Source organism: Canis lupus, chromosome 7 (genome assembly GCF_048164855.1).
Source record: "Canis lupus baileyi chromosome 7, mCanLup2.hap1, whole genome shotgun sequence".
Classification (NCBI taxonomy): domain Eukaryota; kingdom Metazoa; phylum Chordata; class Mammalia; order Carnivora; family Canidae; genus Canis; species Canis lupus.
This window is the reverse complement of record NC_132844.1, coordinates 507,233-522,111: the sequence shown is the minus strand read 5'-3', so window position 1 is coordinate 522,111 and position 14,879 is coordinate 507,233. Positions and strand designations below refer to the sequence as shown.

General features: G+C 42.0%; 1 protein-coding gene across 1 annotated transcript; it reads right to left on the bottom strand.

The window, feature by feature from the left end:
• Positions 1–523: 523 nt before the first annotated feature.
• On the bottom strand, positions 524–14,868 carry DYNLT2 (dynein light chain Tctex-type 2). The gene is made up of 4 exons (XM_072831680.1): positions 14,702–14,868; positions 5,288–5,494; positions 2,618–2,776; positions 524–846 (listed from the first exon to the last, which is right to left on the bottom strand). The coding sequence occupies exons 1-4, from the start codon at positions 14,813–14,815 to the stop codon at positions 736–738; spliced, it is 591 nt and encodes a 196-aa protein (XP_072687781.1). The 5' UTR covers positions 14,816–14,868; the 3' UTR covers positions 524–735.
• Positions 14,869–14,879: the final 11 nt, after the last annotated feature.

Sequence of the window (14,879 nt, the reverse complement as noted above, 5' to 3'; positions counted from 1 at the left end):
TTCATAGACAGGAACATGGTTAAATTATATCAAGTTAAACAAATGTATGTAAAAGTCTGGCGGAGAGGGGAAGACAGAAAAAACCTGGATCCTTGGCCAAATGCCTGGAAAATAAAATTTTCCTTTTTTTAAGAACTGGATTAGGTTTTTCAGTTCTTGCATCTAAAAAGAGCTTAACTGACAGATTAACGAAAAGAATGACCACACACCCTTAAGCATTTTGATTGGTTAGGAATGTGTTAAATACATGAATATCTTTCTTTCAAACTTGGTAATTTCTTTCCAAAGAATGCCTACAATGTATTAAAATACCATTCAAACATACAACTGCCTTTAGAAGTTTTCCAATATATGTTTTAACATTTAATGTGATACTTTACAAGCCTGTCATAATTGCTACATTTCCTGTAGCAAATTCTAATTGTCTCAAATCTAAAAAGAATAAATAATTTCCCTATATTAGAATCTACTTAGAAGTATTTATATACTCATATCTGTCTATCCCCGTATGTATCATTCATACTTTTATACTTTGGGGTAATAGAACTTTAATAAATATTATAACAAGTAAGTATGAAGGTAAAAACGTGGCCTTGTTTGTTGTTACAAGAATACAATGAAGCTTCAACTGGAGGCAAAAGCATAGCTAATCAAAGCTACTGTGAAGTTGGCAAATCTTCAAAGTCACATATCTTGGAAAAGTTGAGAAGCAAGCACTCCCGTACATGTAATGAGCTATTCACAATAGAGAGCAAACACCAGGGCCAAGGCAACATACGTTTCCGTTTCATGTTTTGCCCCAACCCAGCTGTCCCATGCAACATCCCAGATCCATCTGCTGGCGATCTGTGACACACAAATTTCGAAAGACCAACTTTAGGTAGAACATGTTAAGAAGTAATCGTCAAGTCTATACGGTATCTTAGATAGTGATATTTTGAAAGTAATTTGTCCAATTTCCCTTTTCCAGAAGGGGCCCCTCTTCTCTTCCTGGAGCGGTCCTTATCTGACATGGAGACTGGACCTTAGCAGAGCATCTGGTTGGGGGATGAAAGCCCTCTGTAACTGGGTTAAGAGTTCTGCATACAATACAACTCTGCTGTGTTATAGTTCATGGTATGGAATTTTCCTTTCCATCCTTAAGGTATTTTCAAGGGAAAGTTTATTAGAACATTATTTTGAAATAAAGAAATGGCATTGATTATACAAGCAGGCTGTTAGAGAAAATTCTAAATCTTTTGCTTTGCTCACAAAGCCACACAATTTGACTACAGCCTACTTTTCCGTGGTGGATGCACATGGCCACAAACCTTTCACGGCTTCTATATCTCCACCCCTTGAGTATGAATTAACCTTGGGACTTGCTCTGAGCAAAAGAATGTGACATAGTGTAACTTCCAAGCAAGGCTGTCACAGGTCGTCTGCTCCCACCTGCTCAGAACATTTCCCACATAAGGAAACCCACTCAGCCAGTACAGTACCGTTATGCAATATACATCCTACCCGTGTCCGCTACCCAAATATACCACAAGCACACAGGTTATTAACCAAGCACACAGGGCCCACGGCCTTGGCATCTTTGCTCTCCCGTGTTCTTGGGGGGCAGGTCTCCAGCACAGCTGGTTTCTTCTTGATGTTCAGCTTACCAGAGGGCATTTCCCATCTCCAGACAGCCCCAGCAGTCATTCTGCCACTCTGGCACATTGTCCTACCTTACCCTCCTCCGTGGAGCACCTGCCACCAACTAGACCTATGTGCCAGTGCTCTCCTCTCCAGGATCCAAGGCACCTCTGTGTCACTCACTCTCATGTGGCTACCACTCCTCTGCCTGCTTCCACATGCACGTCACTCATCCACAAAGACTGCAAACTGTGTCCAGCTGCCACACATTCACGGGCAGCTCACAAGAACCTCATGTGGCCCAGTGGTGTGCAATCATATTTGTAAATGACAATAATCCCCTTGCTGCTTACTGAGGACTCTGTGCCAGAGACCACGTAGAGGGCTTTCTTACCATCTCATTTGATCCTCAGGGCAGCTGCAGCCAGGGTCACCATCCCCATCTTACAGATGAAAAGAGCGATTAGGCCCAGGCTACAAGCTCTGACTGCAGCTGCCAGTGTTTGTATCTAGGCCAACCAGACTCGAACACCGGGCTGTCCCACCATCCACCCTATCCCATTTCTTAAACTCCGACCTGCGTTGTTTTCTGCCCTCAAGTATGGTAAAAAATCCTGGAGAATCATGGTCTGCGTCTCCCCATTTTCTGTCTTTTTCTCAGTACCTAATTCCCATTAGTCCTCAAAATAAATTTACTTGTTAATTATCAAATGACATTAAATTGTCAAAATTAGTATGATCAAGAAACAGGATAGCTACAGTTTAATAAATTATCAGTAGAAAAAAAAATTATCAGTAGAAAATCGCCATCTCTGGGTTAGTACTTTTCAAATAATAGGTAGTGAAGGAAGACAGAGCTAACAAAATTGTCATTTGTCAGAGAGGCACCTTAGAACCTTGAAGTGCCCTGCAGGTGGATGGCACAGGAAGGGTCAGGTCACTAGAGGGGAGAACTCAGAGAACTGGCTGATAGATGCTGGGTCAGTGTGGTACTCACATTTATTGCCTGACCAGTCTTTTGAATAAATAATACTTTTATAACGAACTTGTAACGGTGGTACCCAAATTCTTTCACTGCTGACAAGATGCGGTCTGCTAATTCAAGTGACAAATGAGAGAAGACTTTATCATCATATTTGACATCCTTAAGACTCTCCTTTAAAAGAACAGGAAAAACATTTTCATTTTCAAACCAAATATTTTCTACATAAAAACTCAAGAAAACATGTGTCTAAATAATACATATAACTTAAAAAAATACATGCATTCCCAACCAAATAACATTAAATGACTGTTTTACCAATCGATTTCAATAATAATGTTGAATAAAGTTTATTTTGGCTTTTAGCTACATTCAATTTCTCTTCATTACCAACCCTTAACCTGTAAGTTTTCCTTAACTAGATCACCCCATCATACAGCTGTTAGAGAGACATGGGAATTTTAAAAGAATGCTTCTGGGGATTCTTAAGTAGATGAAGGAAATTTTTCTATAATTTCCATATTAGCTAAAACTCAGACTTGAGTTTTCCTAAAGCCTGAATTTCCTGGACAGGAGTTTGTATCATGTGCCTCCTGTCTTCCCCAGTCTTCCTGAATTAAGCCACTTCTCTAGCCCTCTCCCCATGGCTTTGCACTCTACTGCTCTCTCTCAGGTCTCCAGGTGGACGCCGAGGAGATCCCAGGTTTTCCACCACATCGGCTGTGGATTAATTACAGCTGGGGAGACACATGTGTGTTATGAAGTACGAAGCTTTCCCACAGCCCATAAGCAGACTGGGCCACCTAGTGAGCTAGCCAACTGCAAGTGCCTTTGACTGACCTGGGCAGTGATGAATGAACCATGGTTCTGGGTCCTGTGATAACAAAGGAGCTCCTACTAGCTAATTTTATAGGCATGTAACAACAAATATGTTGCTCTTTTTTTGTTTGTTTGTTTCCCTTCTAGAATGGTGCTGGATCTAAAACTCTGTCTAGAAGCATTTGTTTCCCTCAGGCATTGGCTGTGGTTCGTCATCTTCCAGGCACTTAGTAACATCTATTCTCTCTTCTGAATCTGCCTAACAGACCTCAGGTTTCCCCCACTTGCTCTTTTTTTTTTTTTTTTTTTTTAAGATTTATTTATTCATGAAAGACGCAGAGAGAGAGAGTTAGAGACATAGGTAGAGGGAGAAGCAGGCTCCATGCAGGAAGCCCGGTGTGGGACCCGATCTCGGAACTCCGGGATTATACCCCCTGCCAAAGGCAGACACTCAATCACTGAGCCACCCAGGGGGCCCACCCCCACCTGCTCTTATTTAACAAACAATGAGTGTTTGCTATAGGAAGATTCCCACAAGCCCCAGCAGTGTATACTATTTCTCTAGAGCTATGTTGAATGTTCTGTGAACCCAAGGGAAAAGCCCTGCCCTTATGACCTCTAGCTATCCACCTTCATATCCAATCAGCTGTTCCAGGCCCCGTCTTGCTCAACACAATTCTGTAAATTATGGCATGTAAATACAATTTGAAATCCTATTATGTTCAATAAATCTGAACTCAGTCTATGTGGTAAGGCCAAGCAAGAGACACACCAAAATGTATACTCTCATGTCACATTATGTCTGCTGTTAATGTTTAGATAAGAAGGTAATCAGTAATTACTTTATTGTATTAAATTGAGTTGACATTCTTTATTTCCTTAAGTCATACTATCATTGCCAAATATCATCCAACAATTAATAGTTCAGCTTAGAAATGTACCTGTCTATGGTAGTCGAGGGAGGCTAGAGTAGCCCTCTTAAATATTCTTCTGTATTAATAAAAGTTAATTCATTTAGATAATTAACTTTGATATAATTAAAAAGGTATTAATCATTTATACAAAATAAATTACATTGAAACTTTCTTCCCAACAGCTAGCTCACATCAGTTGTTACTGAGGGAATTCACCTTGTGAACTGACAGAGGAGGTAAGTTTGAAACAAGGAACATATGTCGGGTAGACTCAGGCTTGGTGGAGTCCCTGAGGGGAATCCAGCCATCAGAAAATTTTGCCTGGGTGCCTGGTGCCCAGAAATGGAGACCACAGATGAAAAGGGGATTCCTCAAACTTTCTATAAACATTTTAAAAGATTTGGTCCTTTATTACGAAAGATGGAATTCTTTCTGTCTGAACAACATAGCCCTCAGATACCAACACTCATTTAAATAATGCTGGTATTAATATTAGTATTGCAGTATTATTTTATAAAATTGAAGAAGCTTTTTTGGACTAGCCTGGAAACAACCGCCTTAAATGACCTTTAGATTCCAGTCAGTTTAAAAAAGGGAACCTGTGCGCATGTTGGCAGCCACTTGTCCTTAGACGTGTTAGTGTACAGGAACCAACTGTTCATACCCATTTACAGATTCAGTGTGTCTTGTTTAACTCATTTCTCCAAATATGGGAAAACATGAAACCTGAGGGATAAATAATTTATGGATAATTAAAAGTTGAAATAACAAAAGAGTTAAATCTAGCTCACAGCATCAATGTGAAGATTCTTGAGTATGACTACAAAATACTGTCATTTTCAGAAATAAGTGCTGCAAAAAAAAATCAATCAAATATACACCATAGATCTTAATAAAGTTTATCAAACCCCCAAAGCTAAGATACTGCTGTCATATGTATTTATCAACCTACCTTTAATATCTGCTGGACTTTAGTTTCTACTGAATGAGCTTGGAATTTTTTCAATGGTTCCATTCTATATGAATTAGCAAACTTCAGTTTTGCCAGGACACTCTTCCATTCTTTACCTAGATCAGCAATTGATTCATCAAATGGAGGCTCTACATACTGAACATCATGAAATGATTCTCTCAGTCTGTCTCTTAAAATCTGTGCATACTGAAAGAGCAGGGAAGGAGAAGAGAAAGAGATTACTTTTTTAATCGTACAATGAAATTTAAGATTTAAGAACCCTGGCATAATGCGACAAAATTGGCACAAAGTTTGGAATTCCATTCTACTTGACTTCTGTGATAAAGGAGTTGCTGAATCCTAGATTCACTGATTCACTCCTAGCTATCAGTTGGGTTAAAGAAAAAAAAGAAGAATCTAACTAGCTAGCTATCATCTATTTATCTATAAACACAAATTTGCATACGTATATTTAAAATATACATGGAAGATACAAAAGAACCAGAAACAAGACAGGCCTCCAGAGAGGACAATTGGGGGGGCTAGGAGACAGGCATGTTAAGAAAACTTTCTGGTTCTCTACCCTGAGATTATGAAAATATTATCCTTCATAGTCTTACAATTTTAATTTACTTTTACTTGTCTTCAAATAAATACCATTATTTCTGTAAGTCTTTACATAACATTTACATAAATAAGTTTTAAGTTGAAAAGATAACAAAAGTGTATTGATTTGGGGATCCCTGGGTGGCGCAGCGGGTTGGCGCCTGCCTTTGGCCCAGGGCGCGATCCTGGAGACCCGGGATCGAATCCCACGTCAGGCTCCCGGTGCGTGGAGTCTGCTTCTCCCTCTGCCTATGTCTCTGCCTCTCTCTCTCTCTCTCTGTGTGACTATCATAAAAAAAAAAAAAAAAAAAAAAAGTATTGATTTGGTACAGACATCATTCTGCTTTTGACATTCAACATTCATTATCTGCCATTCAACACTCCTTAAAGAAAAGGAGTTTATTGGTGCCTAATATGGTCCAGATAAATGGTCTAGGCTCTGAAGTTACAGTGGTGAGCTTCATTGTAATAGTCAGGGATTAATTGTTTGGCTTATGTTAACTCATAATCAAGTAGTCTGCATTCATGGAGGGATCATTCTAGGAGAGAGGAGAGCTGATTAACAATTAAAAAGCAAGGCAGCCCAGGTGGCTCAGCGGTTTAGCACCTGCCTTGGCCCAGGGTGTGATCCTGGAGTTCCGGGATCGAGTCCCATGTTGGGCTCCTTGCGTGGAGCCTCCGCCTGTGTCTCTGCCTCTCTCTTTCTCTGTTTCTCAAGAATAAATACAATCTTTAAAAAAAATTAAAAAGCATATAGGAAAATGAGTAAGTGAATTTAAATAGTAGCAATTGCTATAAAAATAAAATTACACGACTTGGTAGAACTCATTGTAATTTAGACCGAACAATCAGAGAAGGCCTCTCTGAATGAAGTTAGGTTTGGGCTGAAGCCCAAAAAGAACAAAGGCTTTAAGGCAAACTGTTCTAGAAGCAGGTTTGCAGTCAGTGTGAGTCCAGTGTTCTGAGTAACGCAGAGTGGTGACATTTGATTTGCTACTACTTTCCTGAGAATTTTTGCATCTACATTCATTAGGTTTATTGACCTGTAGTTCTCTTTTCTTTGGTGTCCTTGTACAGTTTTGGTGTCCAAGTAATGTCAGCCTCATATAATTAGTTTGGAAGTTATAGAAGTTCCTCTTCTATTCTTTTGAAGAGTTTGAGAAAGATTGGTATTAATCCTTCTTTGACTGTTTAATAGAATTCACCAGTGAAGCCATCTGGTCCTGGACTATTGTTTGTTGGGAGGTTTTTGATTGCTGATTTGATCTCCTTACTACTAATTGGTCTGTTCAACTTTTCTATTTTAGGAATTTACACATTTTTCCTGAGCTGTCCAAATTTTTGGCATATAATTGCTAGTAATCTCCTATGATCCTTTGTATGTCTGTGGTATCAGTTGCAATGTCTTTTCTTTCATGTGTTTTTCTTCTTTCATTTCTGGTTTTATTTGAGCCCTCTCCTTTTCCTTGGTGAAATCTAGATAAAAGTTTGTCAATTTTGTTTATCTTTTCAATGAACCAGCTCTTAATTTCACTCTCATTCCTGGTATTGAGAATTGATCTTTTTCTTTTCCTGATTAGTCTCACTTCGGGAAGGGCTGGCAAACTTTCTCTGTAAAGAGTCGGCTAGTAAATATTTTAGACACTGTGGACCAACTGTGGTAATTGCACTGCTTCTTCTCCTCCAACTCTCCTTTTGTCCTCTTCTTTCACCATCTCCATCTATCTTTTTAAAATAACCCTTTAAAAATATACAAACCATTCTTAGCTCATAGGCTGTGCAAAGATAGGCAGCAAGCCACATTTGACCCACAGGCTGCTGTTTGCCAACTCTTAGGCGGGAAGTTTATCAACTTTATTTTTCCAAAATATCTTTGGTTTCATTAATCTTGTTTTTCAGTTCGCTATTTCATTGACTTTCACTCTTGTTTTTATTACCTCCTTCCTTTTGCTTACTTTGAATTTAGATGGTTCTTTTTCTAATTTGAACTGATAGTTGAAATACTGATTCAAAATGTTTCTAATATAGATGTTTAGGGCTATAAATTTCCCCACCTACTTCAATAGCTATTACCTATAGTTTTTGAAATATATGTTCATTTTCAGTTGAAAATATTTTCTCTTTTACTTTATCTCAAGTTATTCAGAACCGTCATTTAATTTTCAGACAATTTGTACTTTTCTATATATTTTTCTGTTAATGATTTTTAATTTATTCCATTATGGCCAAAGAACATATTTTGTATGATCTGAATACTTTTTTTTAATTTTTATTTATTTATGATAGTCACACAGAGAGAGAGAGAGAGGCAGAGACACAGGCAGAGGGAGAAGGAGGCTCCATGCACCGGGAGCCCGACGTGGGATTTGATCCCGGGTCTCCAGGATCACGCCCTGGGCCAAAGGCAGGCGCCAAACCGCTGCACCACCCAGGGATCCCCGATCTGAATACTTTTAAAGTTATTGGGACTTGTTCTATGTCCCAGGACATAATCTTAGTGATGCTTCATGTGCTCTTCTAAAGAACATTTATGGGATCCCTGGGTGGCGCAGCGGTTTAGCGCGCCTGCCTTTGGCCCAGGGCGCGATCCTGGAGACTCGGGATTGAATCCCACGTCGGGCTCCCGGTGCATGGAGCCTGCTTCTCCCTCTGCCTATGTCTCTGCCTCTCTCTCTCTCTCTGTGACTATCATAAAATGAAAATTAAAAAAAAATGTTAAAAAAATAAAGAACATTTATTCAGCTGTGGTTGCATGGAGTATGCAATAAAAGTGCACTAGTTCAAGTTAATTATTGTTCACATATTTTATATCTTTATTAGATTTTTGTCTATTCTATAAATTATCTATATAGAGATGTATTGAAATTTCCAACTGTAATTATGGATGTCTATTTCTGTAAGAACACATGAAGTTTTTGTGTCCTGTATTTCAAAGCTCTGACTTTAGGTACATAAACAGGATTGTTGGGCCTTTCAGATAAATTGACTTAGTATTATTATTATTATTATTATTTTTTAAGCAGTTTTTTTTTTTTTAATTTTTATTTATTTATGATAGTCACAGAGAGAGAAATAGAGAGAGGCAGAGACATAGGCAGAGGGAGAAGCAGGCTCCATGCACAGGGAGCCCGATGTGGGATTCGATCCCGGGTCTCCAGGATCGCGTCCTGGGCCAAAGGCAGGCGCCAAACCGCTGCACCACCCAGGGATCCCTGACTTAGTATTATTAAATGACTCTCTTTATCTAGTATTGTTTAGAAATGTATCTTGTCTTATACTAATGTATGTACTCCAGCTTCCTATTAGTGATCACATGATAGATCTTTTCCCATTCTTCCCATTTATGTTTAATGTAATTGTCATGATTGTGTTTAAATCCTTCATATTTTTTGTTTCCTATTTGTCACATGTGTTCTTTGTTCCTTATATCCAATTTAAAAAAATATTTTTTTATTCATGAGAGACACAGAGAGAGAGAGAGGCAGAGACATGGGCAGAGGGAGAAGCAGGCTCCCTGAGGGGAGCCCGATGTGGGACTCAATCCCAGGACCCCGGGGTCACGCCCTAAGCCAAAGGCAGATGCTCAACCACTGAGCCATCCAGGTGCCCCACCAGCGTTTTGATATGTCCTCATATGGTCATCCCTCTGTTTGTCCTGTGTTCTAATCTCCCGTCATGTTAGATTAGGTCCACCCTAACAACTCCATTTTTTTTAAAGGATACTTAAAAAGTCTTTATACTTGGGGATAAAGTTTTGTATAAGAGAATTTTAAAAAGAAATGAGAAGTTTAAAAGTGCTCTTTTAAATAGTTTTTATAAATTAAAAAAAATAAATAATTTACTGGTAAATGTATAATCCATATAAGTCATTCTTCTTTTTAAGTTTTTTTTTTTTTTTTTTTTTTTAATTCTGGGTAGTTAACATACAGTGTTATATTAGTTTCAGGGGTACAGTATAGTGACTCAACACTTCTGTAGATGACTCAGTGCTCATCATGATATGTGTAATCCTAATCCCCATCACCTATTTCTCCCATCATTCCACCCACTACCCTGCTGGTGATCACCAGTGGGTTCTCTATACTTAAGAGTCTGTTTCTTGGTTCCTAATGACTCCATTTTAACTTAATTATCTCTTTAAAGGTTCTGTCTGCAGGAGCCCCTGGGTGGCTCAGTCACTGAACCTCTGCCTTTGGCTCAGGTCATGATCCCTGGGTCCCGGGATCAAGTCCCATCTTGGGCTCCTTGCAGGGACCCTGCTTCTCCCTCTGCCTGTGTCTCTGCCTCTCTCTCTCTCTCTCTCTCTCTGTGTCTCTCATGAATAAATAAATAAAATCTTTAAAAAATAAATAAAGGCTCTGTCTCCAAATACAGTCACATCCTGAGGTACCAGGGATTAGGACTTCAACATAGGCATTTTGAGGGGACATGATGAGACATAATAGTCTGCCCTCTGACCCCCCAAACTTATTTCCTTCTCACATGCAAAATACTTTCAATAGTTTCTGGTAGGAGTTACTCCATGTTGTCTACTAGTTGAAGTCCATCAAAACTCTGTTTTATTCACCAGACTGCATTATGTTTTAGAGAAAAGAGGTATTATTTGCTCCTTAAACCTCTTAAAAACAAACTTTATTATGTTCTATTCAGAGAATGCCTCTCTAGAGTAATTGCCATCCCCCCCCCCCCCCCACACACACAATATACTCAAGGGATACAGCTACAATGTATTTGTAACTACAGTGGCTTCCAACTCTAATGAGTCCCTTGGGGATAGAGCATGCATGCATGGTTTGAAAATAACAGATTCTAACATACTGAAACTTCACAACTCTACCATTTCTTCCTTATATATAATTTTGATCTTCTTTTTAAGAATTATTTATTTATTAATGAGACACACATAGAGAGACACACATAGAGAGAGACACACACAGAGAGAGGCAGAGACACAGGCAGAGGGAGAAGCAGGCTCCATGCAGGAAGCCCGACGTGGGACTCGATCCCAGGTCTCCAGAATTACTACCTGAGCCGAAGGCAGGTGTCCAACAGCTGAGTTACCCAGGCATCCCATAATTTTGGCCTTTTGATTCAATTTTCCTTTTATTCATTATTTTATCTCTTCATTACAGAAAAATCTAATTACTTCTAAAAATTAGGAATGTCTTAAATATGATCAACTTTTTAAAAGATTTTTAAAAATTTATTCATGAGAGACAGAGAGAGAGGCAGAGACACAGGCAGAGGGAGAAGCAGACTCCCTATGAGGAGCCCAATGTGGGACTGGATCCCAGGACCCCTGGATTGTGACCTGAGCCAAAGGCAGACCCTCAACCACTGAGCCATCCAGGTGCCTCTGATCAACATTTTCACATCTACTAAAATAACCTGATTTTAACCCAGTGATATAGCATTTCCTCATGTTGAGCCTGCTTATAATCCTAAAATAAACGGAATTCAGTTATAAGATGCCACTATATTATAACAATTATTATTATATTAATATACTAATTAAAGGCTATTTGGAGTGCCTGAGTGGCTCGATTGGTTAACCATCTACCTTCATCTCATGTCATGATCCCAGTGTCCTGGGATCAAGCCCCAAGTCAGGCTCCCCGCTCAGTGGGGAGTCTGCTTTTCCCTCTCTCTCTGCCCCTTCTCTCAGTTCATGCACACACACACTCTGTCTTAAATAAATTTTAAAAAATCTAATTAAAGGCTGTTTGCTTGTATTTAAGATTTTAAAATGTATGTACACAAGTGAAATTAAGCAAGTCTTCAATTTTTTGGTCATCTGTTTAAGGTTTTGGGATCTTTGGTGAGAGTTTACAGAACGGGAGAGAAGGTTAAAGAACCAGACACAACGCACATCAGTATTCTGTCCCCAATTTGAATTTATCTCAATCATTTTATTACAGTATTCCATGAAGTGTTCATCTAATTAGCCATATTTGGTTCTCATCTATAACACAAAGAGAGTGATAGTTCATCAAAACCCTATCCAATGAGGAATGGATTAATCCTCCAAAAGAAAATGGAGACGTTATTACTAGAAGAAGAAAAAAATGGATACAGCTTATATAACATTAAAATACATTTATATTGATTAAATTGTGTGGTGTACCTTCATGTTTCCAATGAACATAGGAATTGTCTACTACCCAAAAGTTAGAAATTACACATCAGTGCACTTACTGTCCTCATGTATATTTAGTGAGCATATGTGGCATGCATTCTCAGTTTCCTCACAATTTCTGGTCTATTAAAATTTCTGACTCCTAGAAGCCTAGGTCTTTAAGACAGCCCTATCAAATAAGCAACAATGACCTTGGTCCATGTCCCTTTACTCCCAGACTTTGGTCTACGTAACATCTCTCTCTCTATCTCTATCTCTATCTATCTGTATCTGTATATATATCTTTTAGGATTCAGTCTTATTCATTTTTCAAGACCACTTCTGACCTTTAGCAGGCAGTAATTCCTAAAAGTCACCTTTGTCCGCCTCAAAATACAGAAATTTTTCTTTGTTGCTAGTGATCTATGTATGAGACAGATTTATTACCAGGCAACACCATTGATCCTTGAGCTCGAAGGTTAGGGGCACTGACCACTGCCTCCAGTAAAAAAAAAAAAAAAAAAAAGAAAAAGAAAAAATTTCTAACTTTTGACTCCTCCAAAACTTAATGTATTGTCTACTGCTGACCAGAAGCCTTGCCAATAATACAAACAGCTAGTTAATACACGTTATATACTATATTCTTACAATAAAGTCAGGTAGAGAAATGTTTTTCCAAATTGTTACAAATACCCCTCAAATTTTTAAACTTATTTATTGAAAAAATCTGTAAGTAGATCCGTGTGGTTGGAGTTCATGTTGCTCAGGGGCCAAACTGCCCAGCTCAGCTTTTGGGAGCATGAAACTCCAGCTCCAACAGAGTAAGGTTTCTGGCCTTGCTCTCCTCGTGCTCTTCATTTTGTGAACTTGCTTTATTTTTCCTCCTCTCATCTGTTTTTCCCTTTGTAAAATGGTGTCATTAGAACCTAAATTGTTGGGACGCCTGAGTGGCTCAGCGGGTGACCGTCTGCCTTTGGCTCAGGTCACAATCCTGGGTCCGAGGATCGAGGATCGAGTCCCTGCATCCCGCTCCCCGCAGAGAGCATGCTTCTCCCTCTGCCTGTGTCTCTGCCCCCTCTCTCTTGTCTCTCAGGAATAAATAATATAATATTTTAAAATAAAAAGAACCTAAAATATTGCTGTGATCTGTTCTGATTCCTGGTTCATTACTTGAAATTTTAGGCTCTGCTCTCCTTCAGCCTGGCGTATGGGTCCCACGAAGTAGGTGGGAAAGGAAACCACGGGAGGAGCAGGCCAGGCGCCCCGCAGGGGGGGCCAGACTCCCTCTGACCTTATGGTTCCGTCCCCTTGAACAAATTCCTTCCTCACTTAATGTCTCAGCAAGAGGAGGAGTCTCGACTGCAGTCATGCTTTCCGGACTAGGATCCCACACAAATCCTGGTGTCATCCCACCCAGGAAAGTGAGTGGCATCCTCCATTAATTCCAGACAGTTAGTCCTGCATTTATTTTTTTCTCCTACAGGTCCCTCAAATACGGGGACTGCAGCTGCTTCTGAAAGCTCCACATATCGGACGCTTGTCCTTGAAACGCAGCACGTGTGCACTGCTGTCCACGCCTGCGCGGTCGTCAGGAGCGCGAGGCTCGGGTCATGGCACGAGGTCCTGGTGATGGCAAGAGGCCCCGTCAGGGGCGCAAAGTCCCGTCAGGAGCGTGGGTCTGCCCCGTCGGGAGCACCAGGTCCCGTCAGGAGCACGAGGCCCCGTCAGGAACACGAATTAAAAAAAAAAAAAAAAAAAAAAAAACGAGGCCCGTCAGGAGCGCGAGGTCCCGGTCACGGCACGAGGTCCCGTCGGGAGCACGAGACCCCGTCAGGAGCGCGAGGCCCCGTCAGGAGCACGAGGCCGGTCAGGAGCACGAGGCCCAGTCAGGAGCGCGAGGCCCGTCGGGAGCGCGAGGCCCGTCGGGAGCACGAGGCCCGTCGGGAGCACGAAGCCCCGTCGGGAGCGCGAGGTCCCGTCAGGAGCGTGGGTCTGCCCCGTCGGGAGCACCAGGTCCCGTCAGGAGCACGAGGCCCCGTCAGGGGCGCGAGGCCCCGTCAGGAGCACGAATAAATAATAAAAATTAAAAAAAAAAAAAAAAAAAAAAGGAGGCCCGTCAGGAGCGCGAGGCCTGTCAGGGGCGCGAGGTCCCGGTCACGGCACGAGGTCCCGTCAGGAGCGCGAGGCCCGTCGGGAGCGCGAGGCCCGTCGGGAGCACGAGGCCCGTCGGGAGCACGAAGCCCCGTCGGGAGCGCGAGGTCCCGTCAGGAGCGTGGGTCTGCCCCGTCGGGAGCACCAGGTCCCGTCAGGAGCACGAGGCCCCGTCAGGGGCGCGAGGCCCCGTCAGGAGCACGAATAAATAATAAAAATTAAAAAAAAAAAAAAAAAAAAAAGGAGGCCCGTCAGGAGCGCGAGGCCTGTCAGGGGCGCGAGGTCCCGGTCACGGCACGAGGTCCCGTCAGGAGCGCGAGGCCCCGTCAGGAGCACGAGGCCCGTCGGGAGCACGAGGTCCCGTCAGGAGCGCGAGGCCCGTCGGGAGCACGAGGTCCCGTCGGGAGCATGAGGCCGGTCAGGAGCGCGAGGCCCCGTCAGGAGCACGAGGTCCCGTCAGGAGCGCGAGGCCCCCCAGGCGCGCGCTGGGGGCAGGAGGGCAGCGGGCCGCTCACCGACGCCCTCCCCGCCCCCGCACTCACTGCCTCCTTCTCGAACATGCTGGGCCTCCTCTCCTTCCGAGGCTGCGGCGGCGTCTGCGGCGGCTGAGGGGCCGAGCTCGAGGCCGGCTTCCCGCCCCGCCCGCGCCTGTCCATGTCCCTCCTCTCGCCGCCACGCCCAGCGGCCCGCCTCGGCCCGCCTCGGCCCGCCTCCACCCGC

Bases quoted from the DNA above. Each gene is read 5' to 3' on its own strand.
- DYNLT2 (XM_072831680.1), bottom strand. From the start codon at position 14,815: ATGGACAGGCGCGGGCGGGGCGGGAAGCCGGCCTCGAGCTCGGCCCCT. The intron at 2,777-5,287 runs GTAGGTTGATAA...GTTCTTTTAAAG, and splicing joins AAGTCCAGCAGATATTAAAG to GAGAGTCTTAAGGATGTCAA. The intron at 847-2,617 runs GTGAGTACCACA...TGTGTGTCACAG, and splicing joins AGACTGGTCAGGCAATAAAT to ATCGCCAGCAGATGGATCTG.